Below are 27,793 nucleotides of genomic sequence, written 5' to 3'. Positions count from 1 at the left end.
AAGTAATAGGTATGAAAGAAGGGAGCAATCGTGTTAATTAACTTAGAAAATGTGAAAAACTGTTCTTTAGCAAAATTGTCCTATTTCATTTTTTTTAAATGACCTGTTTAATCCAATATGTTGCTTTTATGATTGAAACGCTATGAAGGCACTAAAGGATTCAAGCAAAATAACATGCCTCAATTTGATGCAGTGCAGTTTTACTCCACAGGTATCTATAAGCTATCGCAGATGTACATAATAAATGTATTTGTATAAAAGAAAGGCGTTTTCAAGGTTGAATTAAATTGGGATTCTAAGGCGCAACACAATAAGCCCTGGTGTTTTTAATCAATTATTAATCCAATATTTTAATGATCAGAAAGCTGGGATGATCAAAGGCACGGTTCGTGCCTCTCTGCCATTGCTCACTGAGACACACTCCGGCTCTTTGAAGTGCTGCGCCAACAAATGCACTTATCTCCACATTTTCCTCGCAGGCATACATGTGGTAGATCTGTGAAAACACTGGCCAGGAGAATCGCCGCGAAAGGGTCATTTGACCTCGACCTTTTGCTATAGATAAAAAGTACATGAACGTATAATGTACACTTTTAGAGCAATGTAGGTTCAATAGCTACAAATCATTTTGATTCATTCTCTAGTTCATCTTTGCCTTGCCCTATTAAAAATATTTCCAGTTTTAATTCCTAAATAATTCCTACAAGATTTTATAATTTACCGTTTCTGCACGACCGCCGGAATACAGCATGAACTCCATATCTAAACTATTACAGCACATTTCCTTTAAGCACATGTAGCTTCTTTTGTCAATTTCTGTACACATTATTTTCCCAATTAAATCGTAAATTTTGGTCACCCAGTGGAAGGGCAAAGCTCACATTAACTCCCAACACATGCATCTCTCGCTAAAAAGGGCTCCCTGCAGTGAAGGCACAGTTCCATTCATGGTTTTAACCTAATGAGCTAATTAATTTGTTGATTATTATTTGCAGCCTCAAGATGGATTGTTGCATGGCACTGTTTGTCTTTTCGAGCAAGCACATAATTCAAGGGCAATAAATTCACGAGCCGAGATATTTCAATGCTTCCTGATGAACCAATCCAATCTGTGACACAGCAAAGAGGTGTCTGGAAAACTTCTCAGGCTCTCTTGACAGTCTGTCGATGACCTGTATTTATGGATGCGTGCAGTCTGCCTTTAGCAACACAAACACAAGCCTCCATTGTGTATGTCGAAGTAATTGTAAAACTAATAGGATATATATTTCCCTCTATCGGATAAATCAGCTCGGGCAGATACCAAGCAGGTTGTTAATGTCTTGAAATAATTGCTGAAGGAATGCCTTTGTTAGGCTTGAGAAATAAATATTTCTCTGGTGACAATGCTGCGAAAGCATTATTTATTCATCTGTTTACGGGACTATCTTCTGCTGAGCGAAGCTTTACTCCACGTTCAACTTTTCAGATTGAAAGAAATTTGTTTATCCAAAAAGATGAATCTGCATTTTAAGTCTGTCCGATGCTGTTTAGGCCCGTGCTGAATATATGTAATGTATGAAATGTGAAACTTTCTAGAGGTCATTCCACTTGGTTTCTGAGATCTCCGCCTGTAACACAGAGAGGCCTCTGTGTAAACATTTCATTCCCTTGATGAATCTCAGTTGTGTTCCATGACCGAAACGATTACGTTGGTAGCATTTGAAGGGACGCTATTGTACCATGTTGCACCCAATATTTCCAAAGCCACATTGTCTGAATCCTTGAAGACCTGACAGGTCACATCAGTCAGCCTGAATGCTTATGGGTGATTCTCACGAAATCCAGACTTAGAAGGTGTCCAGCAGCAGATTTTTTAAAAAGCCCTTGAAGCCATTTTTTGCACATATACGATTAAGGTCTGAACTTTCTATAGACGGTTTCAGCAGTAACAATATAAACACGCAGCTTTCGTGGTCATCACGTAACTTCCGGTAAACTCTGCGAAGAATAAGTAACAACAAAGTCCTTTAAAAGTAGTTTATTTATATAACAAGCAAAATAAACAACACTACACTACATATCAACCCAAAACATTTGTTATTTTCGACGAGGTATTTGTTTAAGAGTTCAGTTGCAGCAACTAGTCAGACCATTAAACAAACAGAAACCAGAAGTAAAGTTCGGACCACCGCCTGATGAAACGGTCTATAACCATTATTTTTAGAGGATTTAAAACATTTTTCCTATATAAATATTTATATTTTTAGATTATAATTACAAAAAAATTATCATTACCGCAACACGATATTACATTAAACATATGCATTTACAAACTCATGTTTCGGTAATGAGAACTAAAAAGTTGTCCAACAAACAAAATTTCTACTTTTATCTGGAAAGAAAAAATAAGAACTGCTTACCTGGTAGCCATCTTGAGTGTCACAGTCAATTATGTCCCTTCCAACATTTTTTTTTAATGTTAGTTCATTGAGGGCTTAAACAATGATTTAAAATTGTTGCGGAGGATGAGAAAATTGGTGTTGGACACATTTATATTCCTTATTATTGTCTCTATATGTACCAATGATCACCAAATACCACATGTTTCTTTACTGTAAATGTTTATAGAATAACATGCACTGAAGATTTTTATTTTTTAGATTTGTTTAATTATAAATATTTCCACGTCAGAACCAAAATCCAGTCATGGACACGTTGCGGTAATGAAAAATTTCCCCTTAAATATGGAAAAAGCAACAAAATTGGTTTGTATGATGTCATTTGAAATCATGTGCAAAAAAGTATGTGAAGATATGTTTGTAATTGTATGCTTCTTATTTTGATACTTTTACTTTGCATTTACTTTGCAAAATGTTTCATGACACCTCCTAAGTCTAATTTCGCGAGAATCACCATTATATGTCCAACCTCCACAGATGCATGCACGTGGGCTCTGTTTCTTGCATGATTGTTGATTTGTAGACATGAATGCTTGTATGCCGTTCCCTTACAGATCAAAAGACATAACTGTCATTCTCATGTCCCGCAGTCCTCTCTTTGCATTTCTTCGACATGCTTCTTTTTCCGTTATCAAATTGCTCATTTATTATCCCCGAAACAAAGAAAACACAATCTGTGATTAAAAATTAAACACAGTTATCTCTTCCCGAGCGATCACGGAGTCCCTTGGGAGAAGTTGCTATTTTGCCGCCTCGCAGGCGTCTTTTGTTCCCGTTTCGGAGACATGTCACTATTTATTGTTAATTTTTGATGCTTCATTTGATATGCAGTTCTCTTTCTGACATGAACCGAAGTCTTCATCTCCGTGTCAAGGACTGCCTGTGAAGTCCCGGTTTCAGGTTGGCATAGAGCAGAGAATGTGTTCAACCGTGGGCTCTGTCAACCTGCTAATGCTGTAATCATAGCTGACTGCAGACTCACTCGCCTCTACCACCGAAATCAATACGTAATCAGACACATCATGCAGAACCCATAGAAACATTTTTACAGAGGTAAATACGTGTGATGTGGCTTATCGATACTTACGGGTCTATTTTGGGGAGCTGTATCTCAAGTCTATAAACTATTAGTTCAAGGCAAAAGTAATTCCAACGCTTCGCTGTGATGTTTTTGTGGACTTGTTTTGACACCTACTGTATGTCTAAAGCACATGTTGCTTTGTTATTGGACAATAATTGGAGCATGGGAGAACTGTCCTCATTAGCAGTCTTGGGTTTATCCTTTTAACCCTGCTGCCAAAGTGTCGGAGCTAAAAAGAAAGTAAAGAGCCCTGTGTATACACTATGCCATGTAGTTTTGAATATATATGAGTTTAAAAGCAATGACCTTGACCTGTACTCACTTAAGAAGAACTAAGGTCTTATAGATGTTGCACTTATTAAAGGACTGGGATTCGTGTTGCTCTTCTGCCTAAAGCTAAAATATACAGTATGTGTTTGAGTTTATGTGTGAACAGTACAGGATATACTCAAAGAAAACTGAATGTAACTTGATGTGGATTTCACACTGGGTTGTTTTGTAGGGTTATAAAATTTGGGTAGGCAATGTCTTTCCTGGAGAGTTTTGTTCCAACCCTGATAAAACCTGATCTACATGTAGCTTTCATGACCCTTTAGACCTTGCTTGTAGCTTGTTCAGGTGCGTTTGATCAAAGCTGGAGCTAAACTCGGCTCTTATGGACCATCATTGGCTTCCCACAGGTTTGCTTCGATGTAAAAAAAATCTGCTAGTGTTTTGTGATAAACTGGTTTACAAGGACAAAGATTTATATTTATAGATTTGGGCCTGAGGATCCCCAGAAGAATGAATCATACAGTATTTAAGTATCAATCGGGTCAGATGTTTCTCCTAAAAATTAAATGAAACATACTTTACTTTTCCTTATGTTGTTCCAAACCTACAGTATATGAATTTATGTCTCCTGTTAAACACAAAAGGCAAAATGTTATGGACTGACAGTCTCATTCACTATTTACTTCATTGGGTCCTCTTTTGCCATAATGAAAGTGAATAGCGAATAAGGTTGTCAGTCACTTTCACATCTCATTTTATGTTCCACAGTGATACAGGTTTGGAACAACCTGAGGATGAGTAAGTGTGTTTTTCTGTAATATGTAGAGATAACATATAGCCAGCTGGTTGTTATAGCGAAATACATAAATCCAGACAGTGTGGTCAGGACCCAGACGCATTACACTGTTTTGTCACTTGACTACATGTAATGTGCATTAGGTGTTGATTTAATAGATTTTATTAGCTTATTTGAAAGGAATATTAAATGTGCAATGTGAAATTCTTTCCCTAGCAGCTTTAAGCTATGGTATGAACTTCAAAAGGGAAAAATGCATTTGGTTTAAAATTTTGTTAATTATGCATATTTATATTGCATTTATTTGGAAATGTTTCACTGCACCAGTCAAGATGACCAGCAGTACCCAGATGAGGCTGTGTTATTGGTTGTAGTGTTGTATTTGGAAAAACGAACCTTTACTGTAAAAAAATGTAGCATTTTTGTCAAATCAACATATATGTTTTATCGTTACTTCTATTCACGATTTTTCATTTCCTTTGGTGTGTATTAGTACATGTTAATGATATGCAAAAGGTACAAACCCCAAATTAAACGATGAAGCGAGTTACCGTCTCCAACCGTCTCTCAACTTTTTTGTCCTATTTTCAAACCATTGTCGCTTTGGTTTAGGGTTAGATTTGGTGCTTGTGTTATATGTCACTTTAAGTATTTGTCACTTTAAGTATTGGTTTATAAAAAAAGATACAAGACTTATTTTTTTATATTTTCTAAACTTTAACCAATTGTCACCTGACGTTGGGGTTAGAGTTTGTTTAGGTAAGGGTGTCATTTTATGTAAATCTAACCCTAAACCGAAGCGACAATGGTAAGAAATTAGGACAAAAAAATTGAGTAACCAATACGTGACAGTGACACAAACAGAAAAGCGTGACATGCTCACGCTCAAACGCAGCAAGCGAGACATTTTCACGCTGGTCCATGTGTGAAATAGTCACGTAATTTCGTGATACTGGGTTGGATTGTAGGCAACAGTTTACTTCCTTTTATTGGTGACGTAGTGAAGACCGACATTAACATAATTCCTCGCTTGGACTCACAGCCTGTAAGTTAACTCCTGTTAGCATTGCATTATGAACGAATCTTTCAAACATGGTAAGGGGCGTCACATTTCCGGCTGATGTCAATTGCAACGTACAGATTAGCTGGCCAATCAGAGACACAGCGCTTTTCAAATCGATTAGTTTTGTACAAAATCTGGAGCTACAAAAATGTACGGTATGTGGAAAAATGTGTTTCATGAACCATAAACCATGTAAAAACATTGTAGTATACCAAATACACAAAATAACATTGTTTTTAGCAATGAAATAGGTGCACTTTAACTTAAAGGAATAGTCTACTCATTTTCAATATTAAAATATGTTATTACCTTAACTAAGAATTGTTGATACATCCCTCTATCATCTGTGTGCGTGCACGTAAGCGCTGGTGCGCGCTGCGACGCTTCGATAGCATTTAGCTTAGCCCCATTCATTCAATGGTACCATTTAGAGATAAAGTTAGAAGTAACCAAACACATCAACGTTTTTCCAATTTAAGACGAGTAGTTATACGAGCAAGTTTGGTGGTACAAAATAAAACGTAGCGCTTTTCTAAGCGGATTTAAAAGAGGAACTATATTTTATGGCGTAATAGCACTTTTGGGAGTACTTCGACTCGCCTGAAAAGTCCGCTCCCCTTCTCCCTCTCATAATGGGAGAGGGAGCGTGTTACTGCGCTGAGTCGAAGTACTCCCAAAAGTTCAGTTGTCCTTTTTTTAAGTGTTGTCAACACTGGCCAATCAAAATCAAGCATCCAGAGCACCGTGTAATAAATATGAACCAAATTGGACATTTGATTGTTAAAGACTTTTCAAATAAATTAATTTAGATAGCATAACCCACAAAAATTTGCTTTTTAGAATTGTTGAGAAATCTTAAAATCTCAGACTTCATCAAATGTGTGCACACACACTTTGAGGAAAGATCTCCTCTCAAACATTCAAGACGATTTGAGACTTCTGGGATCTTTGTCTGAAGCGAAAAAATCTGAGTAGGAGAAATGTTTAAGAATTTGCTTGCAATATATTTTCATTAGTGCCTTAAAGAAACAAATGAAATATATCTTTTGTGAATTTTCTTTCTTGTGTAAAGGTGTCCTCAAAGTCAATCTTTTATAATATTTGTATTATATCAGTGATAATGGATGCATAAACGCTGTGAGCTTAAGGTCATGTTTTATAACTAAGTAGTTGATTCAGTAGGAATAAGGGATTAAAGAAGTTAAACACAACAAAAAATAACTCATTTCAGAGCATATTTCAAAGAAAATGCTGTATCTGTGAGCAAGGCTTCCAGGAAGCAGCGTGTTCTTTAAAGAAGTTTAGATGCTTCAAAAGGTTATTCATGTTTTAGTGCTTTTAAGAAACTTGCTCTTCCAAACAGCTCATTTTTCACTCTCACTTTGCTTAACATTTGTGGATAGTTACAGAGTAATGACTTTAGTCTCTTGGCCATCAAACAACTAATGAAGTGACAGTTTTCTTCCGTATTTTTTTTTACCATCAGCTTTTGTCAGGACAGCAACAGATTTAACAACCAGTTTTCTGAGTCGATTCCATCAAGCATTTATTTTGAGCAAATGTCACTTGCAAATGGCTGTGATTCAGTGATCTTTACGTGTGGAATGGGCTTTCAACGGAGTTAGAGATTGTCTTTTTTGTTTTTGAAGTGCATGCCCCAGCATAGATGATCTTTTCATTATCACGAAGTGCTAACCTGAGGTCAGCCTGCACAAAGTTATGATTAGAGCGTTCCGTAATCTCCGGCATTTAGTTAATTATGTTGCTCTTGAGGTGGCCATCCACGTCAACTTCAAATCCCTTCAACACCGTTGCCACGTATTGTTTAAATCGTTTGCCGTGTCGTCGTAACCCGCTGTTCCTGCGAGCTGTAGTAGCATGAAAGCAATGTGCTTTCAACTAATCTCTGTTGTTCTAAATTCAATGTCATTACTCACATACTTCACTGAGCCCTTTGGCAACAAAATGAGAAAAAAGACAAAGCGTTTTCACCTTCAAACTGATGAGAACATACAAGCCTGTCACAGACCTTTGGTCTCTCCGGTGATTTGTCTCTGTAACCGATATCTTAATTTTTTTAGATGGTACAACATTTGTTCAGTTGCAGAAAGCATGCGGTTTTTATTTATTACCCATCTAATGATTTATTTGCTCGAAAATGTGGTTTTGCAGTGGGTAGTAGGTCAATTCGGAGGGTTAACACAACATCACTTCAGATTCAGAAGCAAGCGTATCGGTGCGGTGGTCTTGAATGTTCAGTTTTTTCTCTGGGTTCAAGTGAAAATGAGGAGAGGCGGCTGATATGTTTTATTTAGCTGAGCAGCTCTGTTCATTGATCTGGAGAGATGCCTGTTGGTGCCTTACTGGTCCATGAGCAGCAGCAAACGAGAAAATTAACCATAATGCTATTTCACGCTACTCCACTGTTGGAGATCACCCCTGCCGGCTTCTGCACAGCCAAGATGATGGGAAGAGACTGCAGCACTTCTTAGGGTCACTCTGCGTGAGCGCTCGCATATTTGTTAGCCTCTCATCGCCTATTCATAGGAACCAGTTATAAGCTCCTCCATTGCGAAGATGTGTCTGAGTAAAAAATGAAAATATCGAATGGGTAAATTGGCCTGCATTTATATGCGAAAAATACTGAATAAAACACACAAGCTGTTGCAAATCTTAATGATCGGTTGTTTAAATGAATGGGTGTGAATGGGTTCATGAGTGCAGTACGTAATATTGTAGCTAAAAGTTCAGACGATACAAATTGAGTGTTTTTTTTTTAGAGTCAGTTTCTTTACTGTAAAGTACTGTAGTTGTATCCAGTGATGGGCAGTAACGCATTAGAAGTAACGCGTTACTGTAATCCGATTACTTTTTTCAAGTAACGAGTAAAGTAAGGGATTACAATTGCAAAAAAGTAACTAGATTGTTACTTCCCCGTATGCAGGCTGCGTTACTACGTTATTTAACCTTGATTTTATTTCATGAGACTTGTGTCGTGTCTCGTGTTGTGTCAAGTGACAATGACGTATGAACGCCGCGCTGTCAGTCAGTGTAGTGTTGAACATGAAGAGACAACATGGAGCGTGGAAGAGAACAAGACTATGCAGCATTTAATGCTTGGAAGTACCGAAATTACTTTGAGTTTAACTCAGTTAAAGGTGACAAAACATCAGCGTCCGCTGTACACTCTGCGTGGGAATAAAAACTTATATCTACAGCGAAAAATTCCACTTCAAATCTGAGCAAACACCTAGCAAGCCGGCACAGGAATGTGAAAATTACTGGAAAAAAACCCTGAACCCCCTGCTGACGTGACCGCTGCGGCTCCATCTCATTTACAGTGTTACGACGTAAATAGTCCTCAGATTGTGTATTATATTCTATTACAAGACGTTCATGCGAAATCTGATGTAAACAACAGACTATATATCTATATTTCATGGATTATACGCATTTGTGGACAAAAATGGTCATTTGATGAATTCTATTAGACTGTTTTCATGGGTTATTCACATATCTGAAACAGACTGGATTCGACTCACGATCGTTATATCAACACAAAGGTAAGAAGTCCTGTTTATAGTTTCAATGTTGTCATCAAAATACTACATTTATGATGCTAGAGTATCTGTATCTCAAAACAAAAACCATACACTGATGCTAAACCCGTAGACCTTTTAAACAATGCATAGTAATGTTAATATTATTAATGTTTGTAGACAGTAGGCTATATTGTTAGCAGCGAATTAGTGCGCGTCGAGAGGTTAAAACAGAGAATATTTCATTTGATTCAATTTTAGATGATGGAATATGCAGAAATAATAGAATTAGGCTGAAAGGTCTGTTGCTTAATAGCATATTTAGGTCATGCATCATGTTTTTGAAAAGTAACTTAGTAAAGTAACTAGTAAAGTAACTAATTACTTTTGAAAATAAGTAATCAGTAAAGTAACTGGATTACTTTCTGGGAGAAGTAATTAGTAACGAATTACTATTTCCAAGGAACTTGACCAACACTGGTTGTGTCTAGTCATGAGCCATACTTGCTACAGTAGGACATTTTTTTATTTTAGGGAGCGTTTTATTGGAGCATAGAAATAAAGATTCATCAGAATTTTGGGTCAATTTTACTGGAAGAGAAAAAGAAGAAAATGTATGAGGAGCAAACATTATTACAAAAGTTGCAAGCTGGTTTTAAATGCAAGTGATATTTCAAATAAAAAACTGTTATTAGTTGAGGTATATTGCATTAAAGTATTCTCTTCAAAATAAGCAGATATCTGTTAAATTAAGCCATGCATCACATACCCAATAAGTAGAAAGAATGTGTGGCTCAGAGAAAATACACATCTGAGAACACACTTGTTAAACAATACAAGGAATTACTTGTAGGTTTTTCTTTTTCTTTTTTAGTTTCAACCCCATTAACCCTCTAGATATGCAGCACTGCCTTGAAAATCCCCAAGTAGTAGCTGTTTTTCACTCAAATGAGGTTGGTGGTCCACCGATACCTGACTTTTAAAACCTGGCATTCTTTCTGAATAACGCTGACGTTCTGACTTTGCTTGAAAGAGAGGACATGGTAATGCATTGATCTGTGACTTCCCCATGGACCGGGATGGCTGATGTTCTTCCTCTTCTTCATGTTAGTATAAGCACCATCTTATTCTCTTGCTAACCAATCCAGCGCCATCTGCACATTGTCTGGGTCGCTACCGGCGAGGGGCTTTGGCAGCTTGGCTTGTTGCACAACTTGGCTTATTTTTTCCTCTGTTTTTATCTCTATGCACATACTTTTGATGCCGGTGTTTTATCCCGTTGGCCAGGCTTTGTTTGGTCTTGGTATCTCCTCCAGCAGCTTGTGTTTGTTTTATGGATTTCTGGCGTGGGTCTTTAAACAAGTGATAATGTTTTACAATACGTACACACCTTAACCGCAGCGTAGAGAAAGGCGAGATCCGATTTGTTGATTCTAGTTTGGAGGGAAAAAATGGATGAAAACGTAATTGGCAGGACAAAAGAATAAAATAAAAGTGAAATATGATATATTATTAAATAATGCAAAATACAGGCAAATAGACCACCAAGAGAAGTCAGTGGTTTTAGGTCACTCGAACTGGCCTGTAACCTTGTCAAGATGTGCAGTATTGTCCGTTTGATGCAACTTGTCCACAAATTGGCCTAATTGAGTAAAGTCTAGGACAGGGGTCTCCAACCTTTTTGAGCAAGGGCTACCACAATTAATAAAACAGAGAGCTACTTTTTGAGATAGTCTTCTCAAAACGTTTTGTTTTACGTGTTGATTTTAACAAGTAGGTTGCAGAGCCCAGCTCTAGGATATCAAGTAATTAATTTGGAAACCCCATTTTTCGTAATATTTACACTTTCAGACAAAAAGTGATCTCTAGCTACCGGGCGGTACCCTTTCCAAAAGTGCACATTTGCTAAATAGGTTATATTAGAGGTAGCTAAATGGAACATATTAGGACCTTTTTAACTGCCCCAGTGACAGTGACCCATTTTTGACCAATTTTTCCATTTCACATTCAAATTTGTTAACAAATGATCTGAAAAGAAGGTGATAATAAATGATAGCCCAACAGGTAAAAATAACGAATGTAATTTCTTTTTCCGGCTTCAGTTGTGTAACAGAGAGTGGAGGGTTGACACATCTTTCACAAATCGTCCTTGACAACTGCATTTAATCAATTACAGCATTAGATTCGGAACGGGATGGGTAATTAGAAACATTAAAGTAATATTTGTGCATTTTGTACGTCTAACTGTTGTCATCTTTACAGAGCTACACAGCAATGAATATCCCTTAAGGGCCATAATGGTAATTCAAGTCAGATCCCTATGAAGTATTAGCTAAACTATTCAGATATACAAAAGACAGAGAAGAAAAATAAGACCAGATATATTGACTTTTGGCAGTCAGTGATATTCAAGATTTTAAACAGATTTGATAGCCCGATCATGTGGAGTGATTATCTGCATATGAATTGCTCAGATGCAAAAGCCGCTAAACGCCACCTTCAAAAATGTAATATTGATATTAACCGAATGGTTTGGGTGCATATTATATGTTTATTACATATTTTTTTTAAAGTCCATAAAGTGCATGGAAGACGAATGTGAAATGACCGTGGTTGACTTTCAAACTCAGGTCCATTGTGAGTACTTGGACTTGAATGCAACCTGAATGTGGCAGCCATTTGCAATGTTTCTAGTTGCATCTTTACTGATTTTGCAACTATGTCTTGTCCACAGAAGTGGATTTTTTGTGGGCATTTTCTTTCTTAACATTCCAGAAGTCAAAGATAAAATGTTTACAGGGGCAGATCAAATTCGTCGCTTTCAAGGATCATGTTTGAAGTGTGGCTTTTGCCTTATTGGAATTGCTTTGGCTCCTTAATTATAGATAGCATGATTCCCTAGCAACAATCTGTTGTTCTGTCAACTCCGATCAGAGCTGAACCACCTAACATGACACTCAAAGGTCATAAAACTGCTTTTTGTGGCACGGTATCAAAGCAACCTCATAATTAAAGAGAGAAATGTACTGTACCTTACTGAGATCACAGAATGAACTGATAGCTATTGACAGTATAGCTGTATGACAAAACTTAAAGCAATTTATTGACTTACACAAACTAAACTGAATTAATATTGAATGAATACTGGCAGCTGGTATAAATACCGTACTTTGAGGGAGGTTAAGCTATTTTAAACTAGTCTATACAACATGTGACTTATTTGAATACCATTGTAATTAAGACGGTAGATGGAATGTCTGTGTATATTGGAAATTAAAAATAGCAGAGGACTACATTTGTAGACTTTCATTATATTTCAAATAAATTCTAACCTAAAACCTTGATTTGAAAAAGCCCATGGGCACATTATTATGCATCAACTACTCTGCGCATAAAATTGTAGGAAGTAATAATTGCAGTGATTTATTTCTTTTGGTTTTTCAGATGTGAATTTACCTCTATGACATTAACACAGTAGAATAAGCTCAGCAGACAGACTGCAAACTAAAAGAAGTTTATATTTTGTCATTCCACCAATATTGTTTCTAAATGAAGTGGTAAGCAGTTTGGAGACGTGCGTTTTTGGCAGAACCTGCTCTTTATTTTTGCCAGTTACATTTCTTTCTCTGCTTTTTTAAATCACAATAAGGCCTTTATTTGTGACAGAAGCAAAACATTTGAAAAAAAATCCCTAGGGCTCTTGAGCATGTGTTAATGATTAACTTTTGATTCTTTGTACGTTTCAAGAATATGAAAAAATATTCTCTCTGTCTGTGTGTTTTTAATTCCAATTGTATTTGTAATATAGACTTAGAGTTTCAGGCATATGGATACAATTTTCCAACGGCATAGTCGTGTGTCTTTATTTGATTATTTCCACTGAAAATATAGCCTAAAGATACATTTTTGAAGGTGAGGTGACCGTTAGATCTAGTGGTGATCCTTTTCATGTCATTTGGTTTGTATTATAATGGTTCAGGGATAGAAAATATCATTAGTCTAAGTACTGATCCACCCATGGGCGGACTGGGACAAAAAATTGGCCCTGGCATTTTGGACCAGACCGGCCCCTCGTTCGATAACCCACACATTTTCTGTCTTTTTAGTCTCTTGTATGTGTATACCAACCATGGCATAAAACAAGGTTACACTTGAGGCTTTGACCAGGGCCGGAGTGGGACTCATTTTCAGCCCTGGAGTTTCATGCCTTAGACCGGCCCACTTTAGTTCACGACTGAGTATTAAAATAATATCTTTAAACCCTCAGTAGTATAAGTCTGCAGTAGTGCACTGTTCTCTGCAGCCTTGCAATTCACTGTATTTTTCAAATAAATAATTTCATATTCTGTGCAAATGCAGTAAACAATTATAATTTTTGCCATAATCATGCAGACCTGCCATAAGGCCATATAAAGTAAACTTATTCAAAATCTAAAGGAAACAAATGGGTTTGTGTTTTCCTCTATATTTCTATTTCTAAAAAACGGTGAGTCTTGAGATTAACTGTTGGGTTGATAACGTTTGGAAACCCCTGATATACAATACACAAGCAAGATTTATCAAGTATGCATTGGAAACAAATGGAAAAAATCTGTATCTTTTTTTAGTACTTAGATCATGTCTATTGCTAAATAACGTAGGCCTACATTGTGTTAAAAAAAAGAAAACATCATGGATATACTTTTGAAACTACTTTTTTCAAATAAACTAATGAGTTTTGCATCAAATAGATTTTTGTTCCTCTTGCAATAAACGATGAATAATGACTATTCATAGAGAATTCATCTATGACTTGGATAAAAAAACACGTTTTGTAAATTCTTTTCCTTTTAGAGGCCAGCCCGTTTGTATTAAGACGCGCTCAAGTTTATTTAAATTATAATAGACGCGCGGCCGGCAAGCGCACTCAAAAGACGCGCTCAAGTTTATTTTAAATATAGACGCGCGGCCGGCAAGCGCACTCAAAAGACGCGCTCAAGTTTATTTTAAATATAGACGCGCGGCCGGCAAGCGCACTCAAAAGACGCGCTCAAGTTTATTTTAAATATAGACGCGCGGCAGGCAAGCGCACTCAAAAGACGCGCTCAAGTTTATTTTAAATATAGATGCGCGGCCGGCAAGCGCACTCAAAAGACGCGCTCAAGTTTATTTTAAATATAGACGCGCGGCCGGCAAGCGCACTCAATATAGACGCGTCTGAAACAAAACTCGTGTTCAAATAAGCGCTTTGAAAACCAGAAGACAGCGGCACGTCCTGCGTTTCCCATGCGTTTTAGATGTCAATGAACCCTAATGCAAGAATTCTTCCAATAAGTGGTCGGGACTCGGGACACAATCAACTTGTGCATAAAGCGGCGGGGACATCTCTCACCCACAAATACGCGTCATCCCGGTGGCATGACAACACCGGCCCTCGTGGCCAAAAAAACAGACCGGCCCACCGGGAATCCTCCCGGTTCTCCCTATGGCCAATCCGGGCCTGGCTTTGACTCTCTGTTATGTTTGACAGATCTAAGGGTGAAGATCTCTCACTACGTTTTATAAATCATTATTATTTTACTGAAAGCTACCAGGGCTGCGTTTTTCCGATAACGTTGTCTCTTAGCGCGCTACGAAGACTCTTAAGTTAAACCTTAACTACAGGTATACCTTTTCAAGGCATGTTTCCCAAACTGTAGCTTAGTGGGTTTCTTAAGGTATTCCTTCTTACGTACGACGAAACCAGGTGCTGTCCATGGCGATGGTGCTGAATAGGTTGATATCGATTGCTCGACAATCAATTGTTCACTTTATGTAATAGGTTTCACTGCGTTATGAGAAAGCGGTGTTCTTATATCTAAAGAAACATTTCAGAAATAGTTCAAGTTAAATTTATTAGGAATATCTTGTAAAAATATGTCAAATTGCAAACAACTAAATTCAACCTTTATTATATATTTATTATATATCAAACCCGTGCAAAACCCGCAATTAATTTCCAAACGTTTCATACATAAACTGCTCCAATGCATCCGCTATTCCTTCACTTTAAAGGATACTTTATATTAGGGGTTCCCAATAAGTGCGTTGCACAGGGGAATAAGGTGGGTCGTGAAAGTCACCTGCTTGAATGTGCATTAAAATTAAAATAGGTCTATATATAAAAACAAACTGTCGTTCATTAGTTCACACGTTTATCGTGCTTGGACACTGGATGCGCAAGCAGCGTGGTTACAATGTGGATAAGACGCATTTCTGGAGCCGCGCCTGTTAAATATAACATAAAAATATATATTATATTATATATAAATATATGAAGAGTTTAGTTGCAAAACGAGATAACCACAGTTCTTTTAATTGTTCAGAAATCTCGTTTTTTTGTTGTGAATTCCAATTGATTTCAATGCAACTGCAGTTGTTTTGTTTTGATTTAAACCTTCATAACTTAAAAAATACAGCTAAGTAGCACCATAAAACAAAATAATAACATGATAACATAATAATAAACATGTTAAAAAAATGGATTTATCTCGTTTTGCAACGAAACTCTTCATATATTATGATTGCATTAGATTTTAGCTTTGATTAGTTTTAATGTGGAAATTTTGTTGACCTTAGGAGACTATACAAGCAGTAATCAAGTGGAGCAGTTTCTTTTGAATGTTTATAAAGAATATGGCATGCAGTTGCCTCAAAGTTATAAAACATTAAAAACACTTCGATGCAAAGTCGAATTAACATCAATAATAATATTTAGGAAAATTTTACTTTTTTTTTTTGCAGCTAAAATGGCCGGTAAACTAAAGATTTAATGGATATGAAATGCACAAATGAAATAGTGAGATTCGCTGTATAACTGCCATAGTTTCACCAACTCCTTCACGCGGGGCGGCAGTGGTCGAGTGGTTCATGTAGGTTGTCTACAAATCGGAAGGTTGGTGGTTCAATCCCCGGCTCCACCTGACCAAGTGTCGAGGTGTCCTTGAGCAAGACACCTAACCCCAGCTGCTCCCGACGTGCTGGATGGCGCCTTGCATGGCTGACACCGCCGTCGGTGTATGAATGTGTGCGTGAATGGGTGAATGTGAGGCAATATGTAAAGCGCTTTGGATGGCCATTGGTCTATGAAAGCGCTATATAAATGCAGTCCATTTACCAAAAATATATTTTTTAAATAGTTTCTTAAGCCTGTAGCATTTAATAGTTCGAAGCTGATGTTCATTTCGGAAACATGATTAAAATTCTAACAACCATCAGTGTAATGATGTCTAATTATGTGAATGTTTTATTCTTTAAATATAAAAATATTTGCCTAATTGAACACGGAGTGTATTGCAACTTTAATTTTTTACAAATATTTAGTTATATAGACTGCAATGTAAGCTTTTATCACAGTGATGGCCCCTAGTGGAGTTAAGTGGGATAAGGTAAAGCTAAGAGTGCTTCAGACCAACCTTCCGAAAGTATGACTTACAGAAGGGATACGTAACTAAGAACGTTTCGGGAAACACTTATTAACGATAAGGTACAGCTTAAGGTACAACTTAAGAACGACGTAGAGCTAAGAAGGTTTTGGGGAACGCAGCCCTGAACAGCCAAAAAGTGTAACCAACGGTGTGGACAGACTTTGTGAACATGAGAAGGAAACACAGGGCTATTTGGGATATACTGTTCAAAATCAAAGCTAATTTTATATAAACAAAAGGGAACAAATGAAACATACTTACAAAATCTCTTTCTCAACAAAAACCAACAACAAAAAAAACGGTAGTCGTGTTAATAAGGTTTTAATTTTTTTTTAAATGTATCTTTAAAGTTAAGTAGTTTGCATCTCTGCATTTGCTAACTGTCTGTATTTTTTAATATAAGGATGCATTTTCTGTAATGCAGCTTTGAAACAATATGCATTCATGTGTTAAGCACAATACAAACGCTCAGACTCCCGCCTTCTTTCGTTTAATTGATTGGAATTCTGCTTAGTTCTGTAATGTGATTAGCTGGAATTCACGTTCGTCTTAACAAAAACTCAATTCTTTGGTTAAAAATCTTGCTCGGCCATGTAATTCAATTGGTTGGGAGTCGTTTACAATGGCTTCTGTGAACAGAAACTCCCGCCTTCTTTCATTTTGAATTGTCAACATTTTGACACTGTAACTACGTTAGGTGAAGAAAATATTTTGTGTATTTGGTATAATACAATGTTGTTGTGTGTTTTTTTCTCATATTATTTTCCACATACCGTACATTTTTGTAGCTCCATATGTACTGCTTCCTCAAACGCATTGATTTTGTAAAAAATTCATTGATTTGAAAAGCGCTGTGTCCCTGATTTGCCAGCTAATCTGTACTTTGTGATTGGCCTGAATACCTCCGACGTCAGCCGGAAATGTGACGCTCCTACCATGTTTGAAAGATTTGGTTACTAACCGGAGTTAACTTACAGACTGTGAGTCCAAGCTGGAGGAAATATGATAATGTCGGGAGTAAACTGTTGCCTAATCTGTGTGTTTTTTGTAGTCCAAGAAAAAAGATTTATGTTGGATTTATGTACTTTGTACGTTGCATATGTACTAATACACATTTACACACCAAAGGAAATGTAAAACCGTGAATCGACCATAGTTGCTCTTTAAAAGGCAAATAAATTGATTTTGTCTTACATGAGTTTACTATGATGTTAGATGAAGAAGATGATTAAAGGGCCCTGTTTAATAAGGGCTCACGTAAAGGCCGTGCTTGCCTTTGGCCATTCCCTTACAGCCAGTAAATTAAGAGACTACAGAAAGGTCACTTTGCATACCGATCCCAGCCCCGGAGAGACAGCGGTTTTCCTCTTCTGATCAAGAAAATCTACATAGTGTTCCCAGATCTGCCCGGGTAACGCTACTTGATCCACACCCCCTCCCTTATCTAATTTGGGCCAGTGGGTCGAAGCGGTGGAGCCCAGTGAAAACGAATCACCAGTTTGCATGACTGTGGGCAGTCTCTATCAATCAGAAATACAATGCTCAAAGCGAGAAACCAGCAGTGGAATATTCATCTCTCCTTGCAGTGCAGTGGAGTAGAAGCAGGATTTCAAACAGTCGTGGGAAGTATTTTATAAAACAGATCAAATGATAGTTTGCCATTCTTGGTTACAGTCATTTCGTACAGTAACTGACGTTTATGTAATTTCATTTCTTTTTCTGAACGCTCGCCACTTACTAACAAGTAAAGTGCTAACATTTGCACCTGTCCTGAACTGAGCTTGGTGCTTAACCATCATGTTCTGGATTTGCTTTTTATGTTTGGGCAGCTCAGAGACTGTGTATAAAAATAATAATAGTAGTAATTTTGACATTAACCTTTAATTTTCACTTGAGGTACTTTTTATATGTTCCTCTGACCTTATCAAAATAGCAGGTTTTATTATATATTTTGTATTTTTAATGTTTAGTTTTACTACAAAGTGTGCAAGTATTTGACTCTTATTCAATATAACAGTGTTATTTCTTTTTAAGATGATTTAAGAAATTGTAGAAAAATACCATATAAGAAATCAAATTCGGTGGATAACAGGAGTGTACTTCTGGTGTAAGTACAAAAACTTTGGATACAAATTTGCTAAAATTCATTGCATTTCTTTTTTTAAATTTGAAATTCATTCTCATTTAAACCTGAAATCTATGTGACTGCAAACAGAAGATTGCCAACGTTAAAAAAAATAAGTTAAATATATTGATATTTAATATAGTGGCTGTATGAAAGTCCTTTCTTTTGGTTAATTTTTAAAGCAATACTTTTTTAATGGCCATTTTTACTCTGTAATGTGCATTCACGTCAGCCTTTTAAAGCATGAAAAGAGTTAAATAATATATAATTGTCCAATATTATCACTGTACTTGTATACATATTACTTACAAGTTAACAGCAGCCTGTGGCATTAAAAAGAACTGACTTTGGGTCATGCACAGGATCACTTAATATTACATTTACAGTACATTTAGTTCTCATGTTGTATGTTAAGTGGATTTATTAGGTTAATAAAACAGAGTTCTCTAATACATCAAACAGAATATGAGTGATAAAATGATGCTTCATAAAACACATACAGTACAGCTGCACATCTCAACCTGTAATCCTGATGCACAGGAGGAGATGTAACAAATTATGCCTCCTGTTGCTTCTTGAAAGTCTGGAGCTATTGAGTGCTCAGCTTGAGTTCTGTGCGTTTTTCTATGTTTTAGCAGACGCAACGCCGCGTGACCTTTCACCTGCCAGACGGATCTCAGGAGAGCTGCAACGACAGCGGGCTTGGAGAGCCGGAGTCCAACAGCGGCACCAGCACCACCCATCCTCTGCCTCTGGGCTTCCCTCAGGATGAGTACTTTGAACAGACCTCACCAAACAGCCGCACAGAGGGTGACGGAAACTCTGACCCCGAGTCCAGTGAGTACAGATCGCTGTCTTGACTGACAAATTGCTAAGTTATATTCAACATAATTTTTGTCCTTCCTAAGCAGAGCTTATTTGTAGAGATAAGCACATGAATAAAAATGCATATGTAATATATGTTTTGTAAAACGGTTAGTTCAGTCCTTAATGCTGATTGGTGAGTAGCCGTTAGTAGCAATTTATTTAGAATAAAACACAGCTATGACCACTGCACCCAACGATTCTGTATACAGTATCACCCAATGTAAACATATGTGAAACATTGTTGGTCAGGGACTATTTTTTTCAGCGGATCAAAATGCTTTTATTGATTTTACTTCATTAAAGCTGTGTTTATACATATTTTTGCATTTATATTTGTGGTAACTGTTTTAGAAAACCAATAAGGTACTTAAGGCTAGTACTGTTTTGTGAATAAGTCTGCTTCCCATTATGCCCAACAACACCCTTCAGCGGTGACTTATTCCACGATACAGCACAGCCTCTTGTACCTTTGCTTATTTAAAAAACATGGAGCCCAAGGTTCTGAATCTAGAATATAGTTTTGAAAAAAACAAGGCTTGAAAAGTGTAAAACTTGGAATGTAAAATGATTAATGACCGTTTAATCATCTTATAAATCAACAGTCATCAATAATTATGCCACTTTTCAAAGCACATCGATCATGTAAAATCATTTTTATGAAAGATCAGATTTTCTCGATTCTTTTGAAGCACAGACAATGCTCTTTGAAATTTGTATTTCTAAGTATTTAAATTTCATGTTTCTGTTTATTTCAAAATCTAATTTCTTTGTTGTTGTTGATTTATTTACTTAAATAATTAAGAAAAATGAAAAGTTGAAAAAAATCATGTTTAAAACTGTACATTTTGTATATATTTATAACAAAGTGAAAAATTTTGGTTCAACTTAAAAAAGTAAGTTAACTTGTTGCCGTAAAAAGGTGAGGTAATTAAACTCCAAAATATTTGTTGACACAATATGTTAATACAATTTCTTTTTGATTCAACTAATATTTTAAGTTAAATTAACTCATAATTTTAAGGCATACATTTTTTTAAACATGATCTCATAGAAAGTCGAGTTATAGTGACGAAAATTTTGATTAATTTATTTGTGTCTATGGCACGAAATTCAGCTTTTTTCGTGTCCTAAGCATGAATGTCTTTTTTGTGTCACTCGCACAAATTTTTATAAAGTTTTTTTGTGTCCGTGGCATGACTTTCTTTTTCGTGTAATTTTATGTATTTTTCTTTTTCTGTTTTTTTCTTATTTTAAATCATTGCCGCTTTGGGTTGGGGTTAAATTTGGGGTTTGGGTTATGATGTAATTGTATGTATTGGTTTCTACATGTTTTTCTTCCGCTTTTAAAACTATTCTCGCCTGGAATTGGGGTTAGAATTGGGGTTTGGGTTAGGATGTCTAAACATGTAACAGAAAGTGATTCTAACACCACCCCCAATGGTAAAAAAAATAGGAAAAAACTATGAGAAAACACATAAAATAACACGAAAAAGAAAGTTGTGCAACAGACACAAAAAATATTTATAAAAATACGAAAAAAATAATTTCACATTTGGTCAATTTTTTTGTGGCTATAACAAAACTTTCTGTAAAATCAGTCTGATTTTTTATTTGAACCAACAAAGTTTTTTAAACTTAAATACTTTTATCAGTGGACATGAGGATGGACTTTATTTTTTGAGCCTGTGTTTTTTTCTATCCATGCTGGATATTTTCGGGCAAAGGGAACATTGTTGCTAAGTTTACATTATGCTGCGCACAGTAATAGCGCTTTGCGGAGCAAATAATGTTTGTTTAGGGAGGGTGTTTATTTGCTCAACTTGTTATTGTTTAATGAGGCGCAAAAGAACTGGTTAGCATTTACTGCTGGGCTACTCCGTATCGGCCATTAGTTTGACCGACAGGAATTTCTGACCGTACGCTCCCGAGATCTTCTTCATCATCCAGCCCATAAAGCGCTCTTTGTCTTTCTGGCTGTAACCCCAGGATGTAAAACCCCTTATCAGGGTTTGTATATACTGTAGTTGGACTGCCCAGTGTGTCTGCTGGATCCTTTGATTCTGGGGTTCATTTCAGCCTGATCATCAGGAATCAGTCTGTTGACTGTGATCGGCATAGATCTCTCCATCCCTCGCTGGCCTTGGCATTAATAATATGGGTGAATTACCATAATGTTATTCATGTTGTCAGATGCAACAAAAGTAGGAAAAAAGGACAGGATAAAATAAATTGTCTTGCATACATATGTGAATTTTCTCTATGTCTGCTCAGTAAATGAGACAATAGCGTCACTGGCCAAGGTGCAAATGTCTTTTTGATCTGCACTGAAGCGGAGCTTTAACACTCTGTTGGAGGACGTATGAGTGAATTTTTTGGCTATTTCCATTCGTGATCGCCAATTCTTGCTCTTAGATTAGCTGTAGTCCAGCCTGCTGTGTATTATAATTCAATATGTGCTGTATCCATGAATTTAAATCAGAAATTTTGCATAAATATAAACCTCTAACAAACTGTATTGTATATACAGACAACCTTCTATGCAGAAAATAAATAGCTTGCTATAAATTATGGTTTAACACCAGAAAAATATATACCAATATCTGCGATGATGTAAGACCATTGTTTTTTTTATACTGGCTACAATGTAAATGTAACAAACTATTACAGATACACTTCAAAAAAAAAAAAAAAAAAAATCCCATTAAAATATCCTTATATGCATCATTTATATAAAGGGGACATATCACAAGACTTTTGAAGATGTCAAATAAATCTTTGGTGTCCCCAGAGTACGTATGTGAAGTTTTAACTCAAAGTACCATGTAGATTATTTATTATAGCATGTTAAAATTGCCACTTTGTGTGAGCAAAAATGTGCTTTGGGTGTTTTGGGTGTGTCCTTTAACATGCAAATGCGTTGATCTCTCCACTGAATGGGATTGGCGTGGTTGGATAGCGCAGATTAAGGGAAGGTATTATCCCCTTCTGACATCACAAGGAGAGCCAAATTTCAATTACCTATTTTTCACATGCTTGGGGAGAATGGTTTACCAAAACTAAGTTACTAGGTTGATCTTTTTCACATTTCCTAGGTTAATAGAAGCACTGGGGACACAATTATAGCACTTAAACATGGAACAAGTCAGATTTTCATAATATGTCCCCTTTAAAGATAAGTTCCTTTAAGTTATCAAACATTTGCGCGACAGCTTTTGCACTTTTATTCGACAGTGTATGTACAAGTAGTGACAACCCTATTTAACTGACTATATAACAAAAAATGTATATTGAACAAAAATGTACTTAAATATTACTAAAAACAAAAATTTAAAGGGATAGTTCGGCCAAAAATGATATTAAACCCATGATTTACTCACCCCGAAGCCGTCCGAGATGCATATGTCCATCGTTTTTCAGACAGTGACATTTTCGGTTGTTTTGGAGAGTGTTTTGGATCTTTCAGTTGGCCGGATGTGAAGTTGTGGGGTCCACGACCTTCAAGTCCAAAAAGTGTGCATCCATCCTTCACAAAATAAATCCAAACGGCTCAATGATAAACAAAGTCCTTCTGAGGGTAATCCGCACAGTTTCGTTGTAGAAATATCCATATTTAAAACTTTATAAACCAAAATAACTCGCATCCGGTAATGCCGCCATCTTGGTCGCGTCCGCATTCAAGATCAGACTTTACGCGGCGTACGGAGGTTACTCTGCTGCTGCTCTGTGCCCCTGCCCTCCGAATTAGTCATACGTCACTAAGAAAAGTGTGTACACTACGCTAATACTCTCTCCTGAATACAGAGGAGTCTAAGATGGCGGCGCTACCGGAAGGTAGTTATCTTGGCCCATACAGCTTTAAATATGGATATTTCCACAACAGCACCGCTAACCTAACCCTTACCCTCAGAAGACCTTTATTTATCATCCTGGAGCCGTTTGGATTTATTTTGTGAAGGATGGATGCACATTTTTTGGACTTGAAGGTCGTGGACCCCGTAACTTCACATTTAATTAACTGAAAGATCTAAATCATTTTCTAAAATAACTGAAAATGTGTTTGTCTGAAAAACGATGGACATATGCACATCGGACATCGGACAGCCTGTGGGCGAGTAAATCGTGGGTTCAACATCATTTTTGGCCGAACTATCCCTTTAATGAAAAAGTAAATTAAAGTCCCTGTGAACTGGAAATTGCAATCCGAGTGAAACAGAATATCACGCGAGGGAAATAGTGGGCATGGCTTGTGCTTTCCACTGTGTTTTGATTGGATATAGCAAAGTAGAAATTTCATTCAGGAATAGAACTGACAGCAGACTGAACGTTGGAGGGGGCGGAGTTAAGGGATTCTCCTGCCCAAAATATCTATCTGATGTCATCTGCGAATGATTGCCACGAGGGTGCGGAAATACATTTTAAGATTTTAATTGAAGTTTATAATAAAAAATAATAATTATGACTAACACGGATACATTGCTTATAATAAACGTTGCAATATTACAGAAAAAATATAGTTGGACTTTAAAGGACTTTAAATTGATATCAATCGAGATGGATGTCATTAGACAGCAAACATAAAAAAAACTACAGGATGTTGATTAACGTTTGGACGTTCAAATATGCGTGACTTGCTCAGGACTGTTGCGTTTTGATTTTCCATATTTCTGATACAAGAAAACAGGTTGGATAATAGACTGCTGTGTGCAGCATCCTGTTAAAAGTAACAAACTGTAACACTAGCAGTGATTTGCATATGCTAAGTGATTGCTCTGTGGCTCATTAATATTCTGCAATGGATGCATCTCAGGCTTCATAAAATCAGTCTTATAAATGGGAGCACAATGCGAGTGTCATTTGGGAACTGGGTTAATTGGCAAAGTGGACACTATTTTTATAATACATTTCATTTTTTTCTTCTCATGAGACCAATAAGTTGGTCTCTGGTAATGCAGTTACAACAGACAACCAATGATTGCGAGAAATCACGAAGGTAACACAAGAGGGAATTTTGAAGTCAATCTTGTTATCATGCTGTTTCTTTTCACTTCGTCATCACTCGTTCAAGCAAGGCAGCCTTTGTACACAAAATATATCATTTATTCTATTGTCAAACTACGGGGCTGAAAACCCGAGTGCGTTTTAGAAACCGAAAGCCTCATGAATAAGCATGAGCAATCCAGCACTGCTTAAAATGAAAAATACATTGTGCGCTTTTCATCCCAAGATTACTTGCTATTGCACAAAAGCCAGACTGATAAAAACCATGCCATTTATTTATAATCACGTCAGGAGCCACGTGGCTTCCTCCTGCATCCTAAAAAGTGTTAAGATTTGATGTCGGGCCCTCGAGTGCTGCGGGACCCCCAAGAAGCACAGAAGTCGGACGCCTCACTCAGCTCCCATTTCCTAGCTCAAAAGTTCACTTATAAAAGACGACGTTGTGGTTCAGGGTTCAAAAGTAAAGATAGATCCCTTCTCTGTTGACACTCTCCGAGACTGTACGAGAGGAGCATCGGAGACGTAGGGAGCCCAGGACGGATTAGATATGGTTTTATCAATGAGCGGCAGGCAGCTGTAGCTGTGGCAATCGCTTATCTTGTCGTCTCAATTTGAAAAGAGTGAGAACAAGAAAGAGAGAGCGAGATGAAGGGGGATTGAGAGACAGAACCGAACGACGGTGGCAGACCCAGGGAAAAGGTGATTCGAAGACAGAAAATAAAGCGGGCGACCTGAGAGGGCTGTGCGAGGAAGGTGGGGCGGCAAGGTCTCGCGTGTCAGCTCGCTCTGAGTAACAGCAGGGAGAATAGCCCAGGATATGGCCTTCTTATGACAATGTATTTCTCCGCTCCTCTTTAAAACAGCATCTTTATTAGACCACCCGCTTTCGAAATAAAGTTCATGTGACATTTATGTTAGCGTTATTTATGAGGCAGGAGGCAATTCGTTTTATGGCTCCTTTCGCTCTGGCTCCTCCGGCTCGCTTTATCAGACTGTCACCAGTGTAGTTTGCTCATTTTTGTTACACTCTGCTCTGAGCGATTTCGAATTTGCCACGGCCTCTGGCCCATTGGCTAAAGACTCAATTTTGCTGTCGCAAAATTAGCATGGATGATGTTGTCTTGCTGCCACCCCCTCCATCCTGGCAGGAGGGTAACAGCTGGCAGGAGGGTAAAGGGAACTTCTCAAACAATTAACATTTTCAAATCTTACTGTGGCTGTCCCTTTAGGCGGCAGCCGAACCTTTGTACTGGTACATCAAACGGTTTAATGCATTAAAGTGTATGTTTTGTATCGACGCTGGCATGGAAACCAGGTGGTTATGGATTTGTTTAGCAAACAAACTGAAGAAAATGGATTCATGCAAATGAAACAACTCAGGGTTGATTGTTGCTATAATCTTTTTCCAAAAGATATTCAATCCTATTTTTAAATATTTTAAAATAATTGTATTTTCTATTTGGGTAGGGTATTATTCAGATGAACAATATATAATAAATAACATATCATTAGTGTGAGCATTGCCTTCAGAGCGCCTGGTCTTTGAAGTGAGTACTGTGCACTACAAAGCTAATTTGGCATAATTGTGTGTTTCATGATTGCATGAGTCAGAATGTTTCCTTCCAAATAAGTCAGATTAATTACACAAGGGATATTTATAAAGTTATAATCCTGGAGCAATGCATGTGTTGATATACATCCTTAACATCCATCATAGTTGTTTCACTAGTGGAAATGTCAATTCATGGCAGTTTGTATGTATTTTACAGCCAAAACTTCTTTATATAGTCGCGTATTTTTTTTATTCTTTTTTCGTGATATTATCACGAATTTCCGCATTTTTTCGTGATCGTATAAAGAATTCCTGTTTTCGTGTGATTATCACGTATTGGTTACTCAACTGTTTTGTCCAATTTTCTTACCATTGTCGCTTTGGTTTAGGGTTAGATTTACATAAAATGACATACCTACCCAAACCCAACTCTAACCCCAACGCCAGTCGACATATAAAAACATAAATCAGAAAAAAAATAGTATAAACCAATGTATAAAGTGACATTCTAATGCAAACACCAAATCTAACCTTAAACAGAAGTGACAATGGTTTAAAAATAGAAAAAAGCAGTTGAGTAACCAATACGTGATAATCACACGAAAACAGGAATTCGTTATACGATCGCGAAAGAACTCGGAAATTCGTGATAATATCATGAAAAAAGAATCAAAAAATATGTGACTATATCATGAAACTTTGTGAGACTGGGTATGTATTTTACGAGGTGACTAAGTTATATTAAGTCATATGACCACATTTTTATATTTTTGTAAATTTGCCCTGTAACGTTGGGGTTTAGGGACGGGGTTTTCATTATTGTACAATTATCGTTTTTCTGCGCAATAAACTTCGTGTGAATTAGCCAACTCACAAAATATGTACGAATTCTCATAAGATTGTTGGTAACACTTTATTTCACAGTACATGTACCTTGTACATATATGGTAAATAAGTTGTACTTACCGACAAATGTGTGGTACTTACTTTTAGGTATCTACATGGTAATTAATTGGTATCATTACTGTACTTACCAGTGGTACATACTTGGTAGTTATTATGTAACTTTAGATAAGTACTGGGTAATAACATATACATACTTATAGTGTAGGTATATTGTAACTAACATCAAACACTACTGTACTTACAAATTGTAAGTGTGTGGTACCTGTAGGCCAGTGTAAGTTAATGAAAGGCACATACATGTACATTACCATACATGTACAAGGTAAGTTCACGTACTGTAAAATAAAGTGCTACCAGATTGTTTAGTCAAAGTGACTTTTCATGCATTTTATGACTACATGTGTTGTCTAGGAATCGAATGCATTACATTGGAGTTGTTCGAGTCATGCTTTGACAGGGACTTTTCTATTATGTTTTGTATTGAGTCAATAAACAAAACTTGCTGACTTCCTTTAACATACTGATCTTTCTTTCTTACTTCAGAAATACAGGTTTCTTGACAGGTATATGAAATCCATTATGACTTTGATTATATACTTTAGATATGACGGGCTGTACGGTATCTTAAGCATCCTGTTGCATTCCACTGTCACATGCCATCCAAAGGATTTAGTGGTAGAGAGACTTTAGTTTTCTATCAAAAACCA

At 36.9% G+C, this 27,793-nt stretch overlaps 1 protein-coding gene across 3 annotated transcripts in view; it reads left to right on the top strand.

The window, feature by feature from the left end:
- The window catches only part of pcdh11 (protocadherin 11), a 198,847-nt gene that overhangs the window by 104,471 nt on the left and 66,583 nt on the right, over positions 1–27,793 (top strand). For all 3 annotated transcript variants that reach the window (XM_073854157.1, XM_055177980.2, XM_055177979.2), the window contains one exon: positions 19,399–19,600. In XM_073854157.1, coding sequence (XP_073710258.1) covers positions 19,399–19,600 — 202 coding nt within the window. The remainder of the gene's footprint in view (positions 1–19,398; positions 19,601–27,793) is intronic.

The sequence above is a fragment of the Misgurnus anguillicaudatus genome, chromosome 16 (genome assembly GCF_027580225.2).
Source record: "Misgurnus anguillicaudatus chromosome 16, ASM2758022v2, whole genome shotgun sequence".
In the NCBI taxonomy this organism is placed as follows: Eukaryota; Metazoa; Chordata; class Actinopteri; order Cypriniformes; family Cobitidae; genus Misgurnus; species Misgurnus anguillicaudatus.
This window is presented reverse-complemented; position numbering and strand designations above follow the sequence as displayed.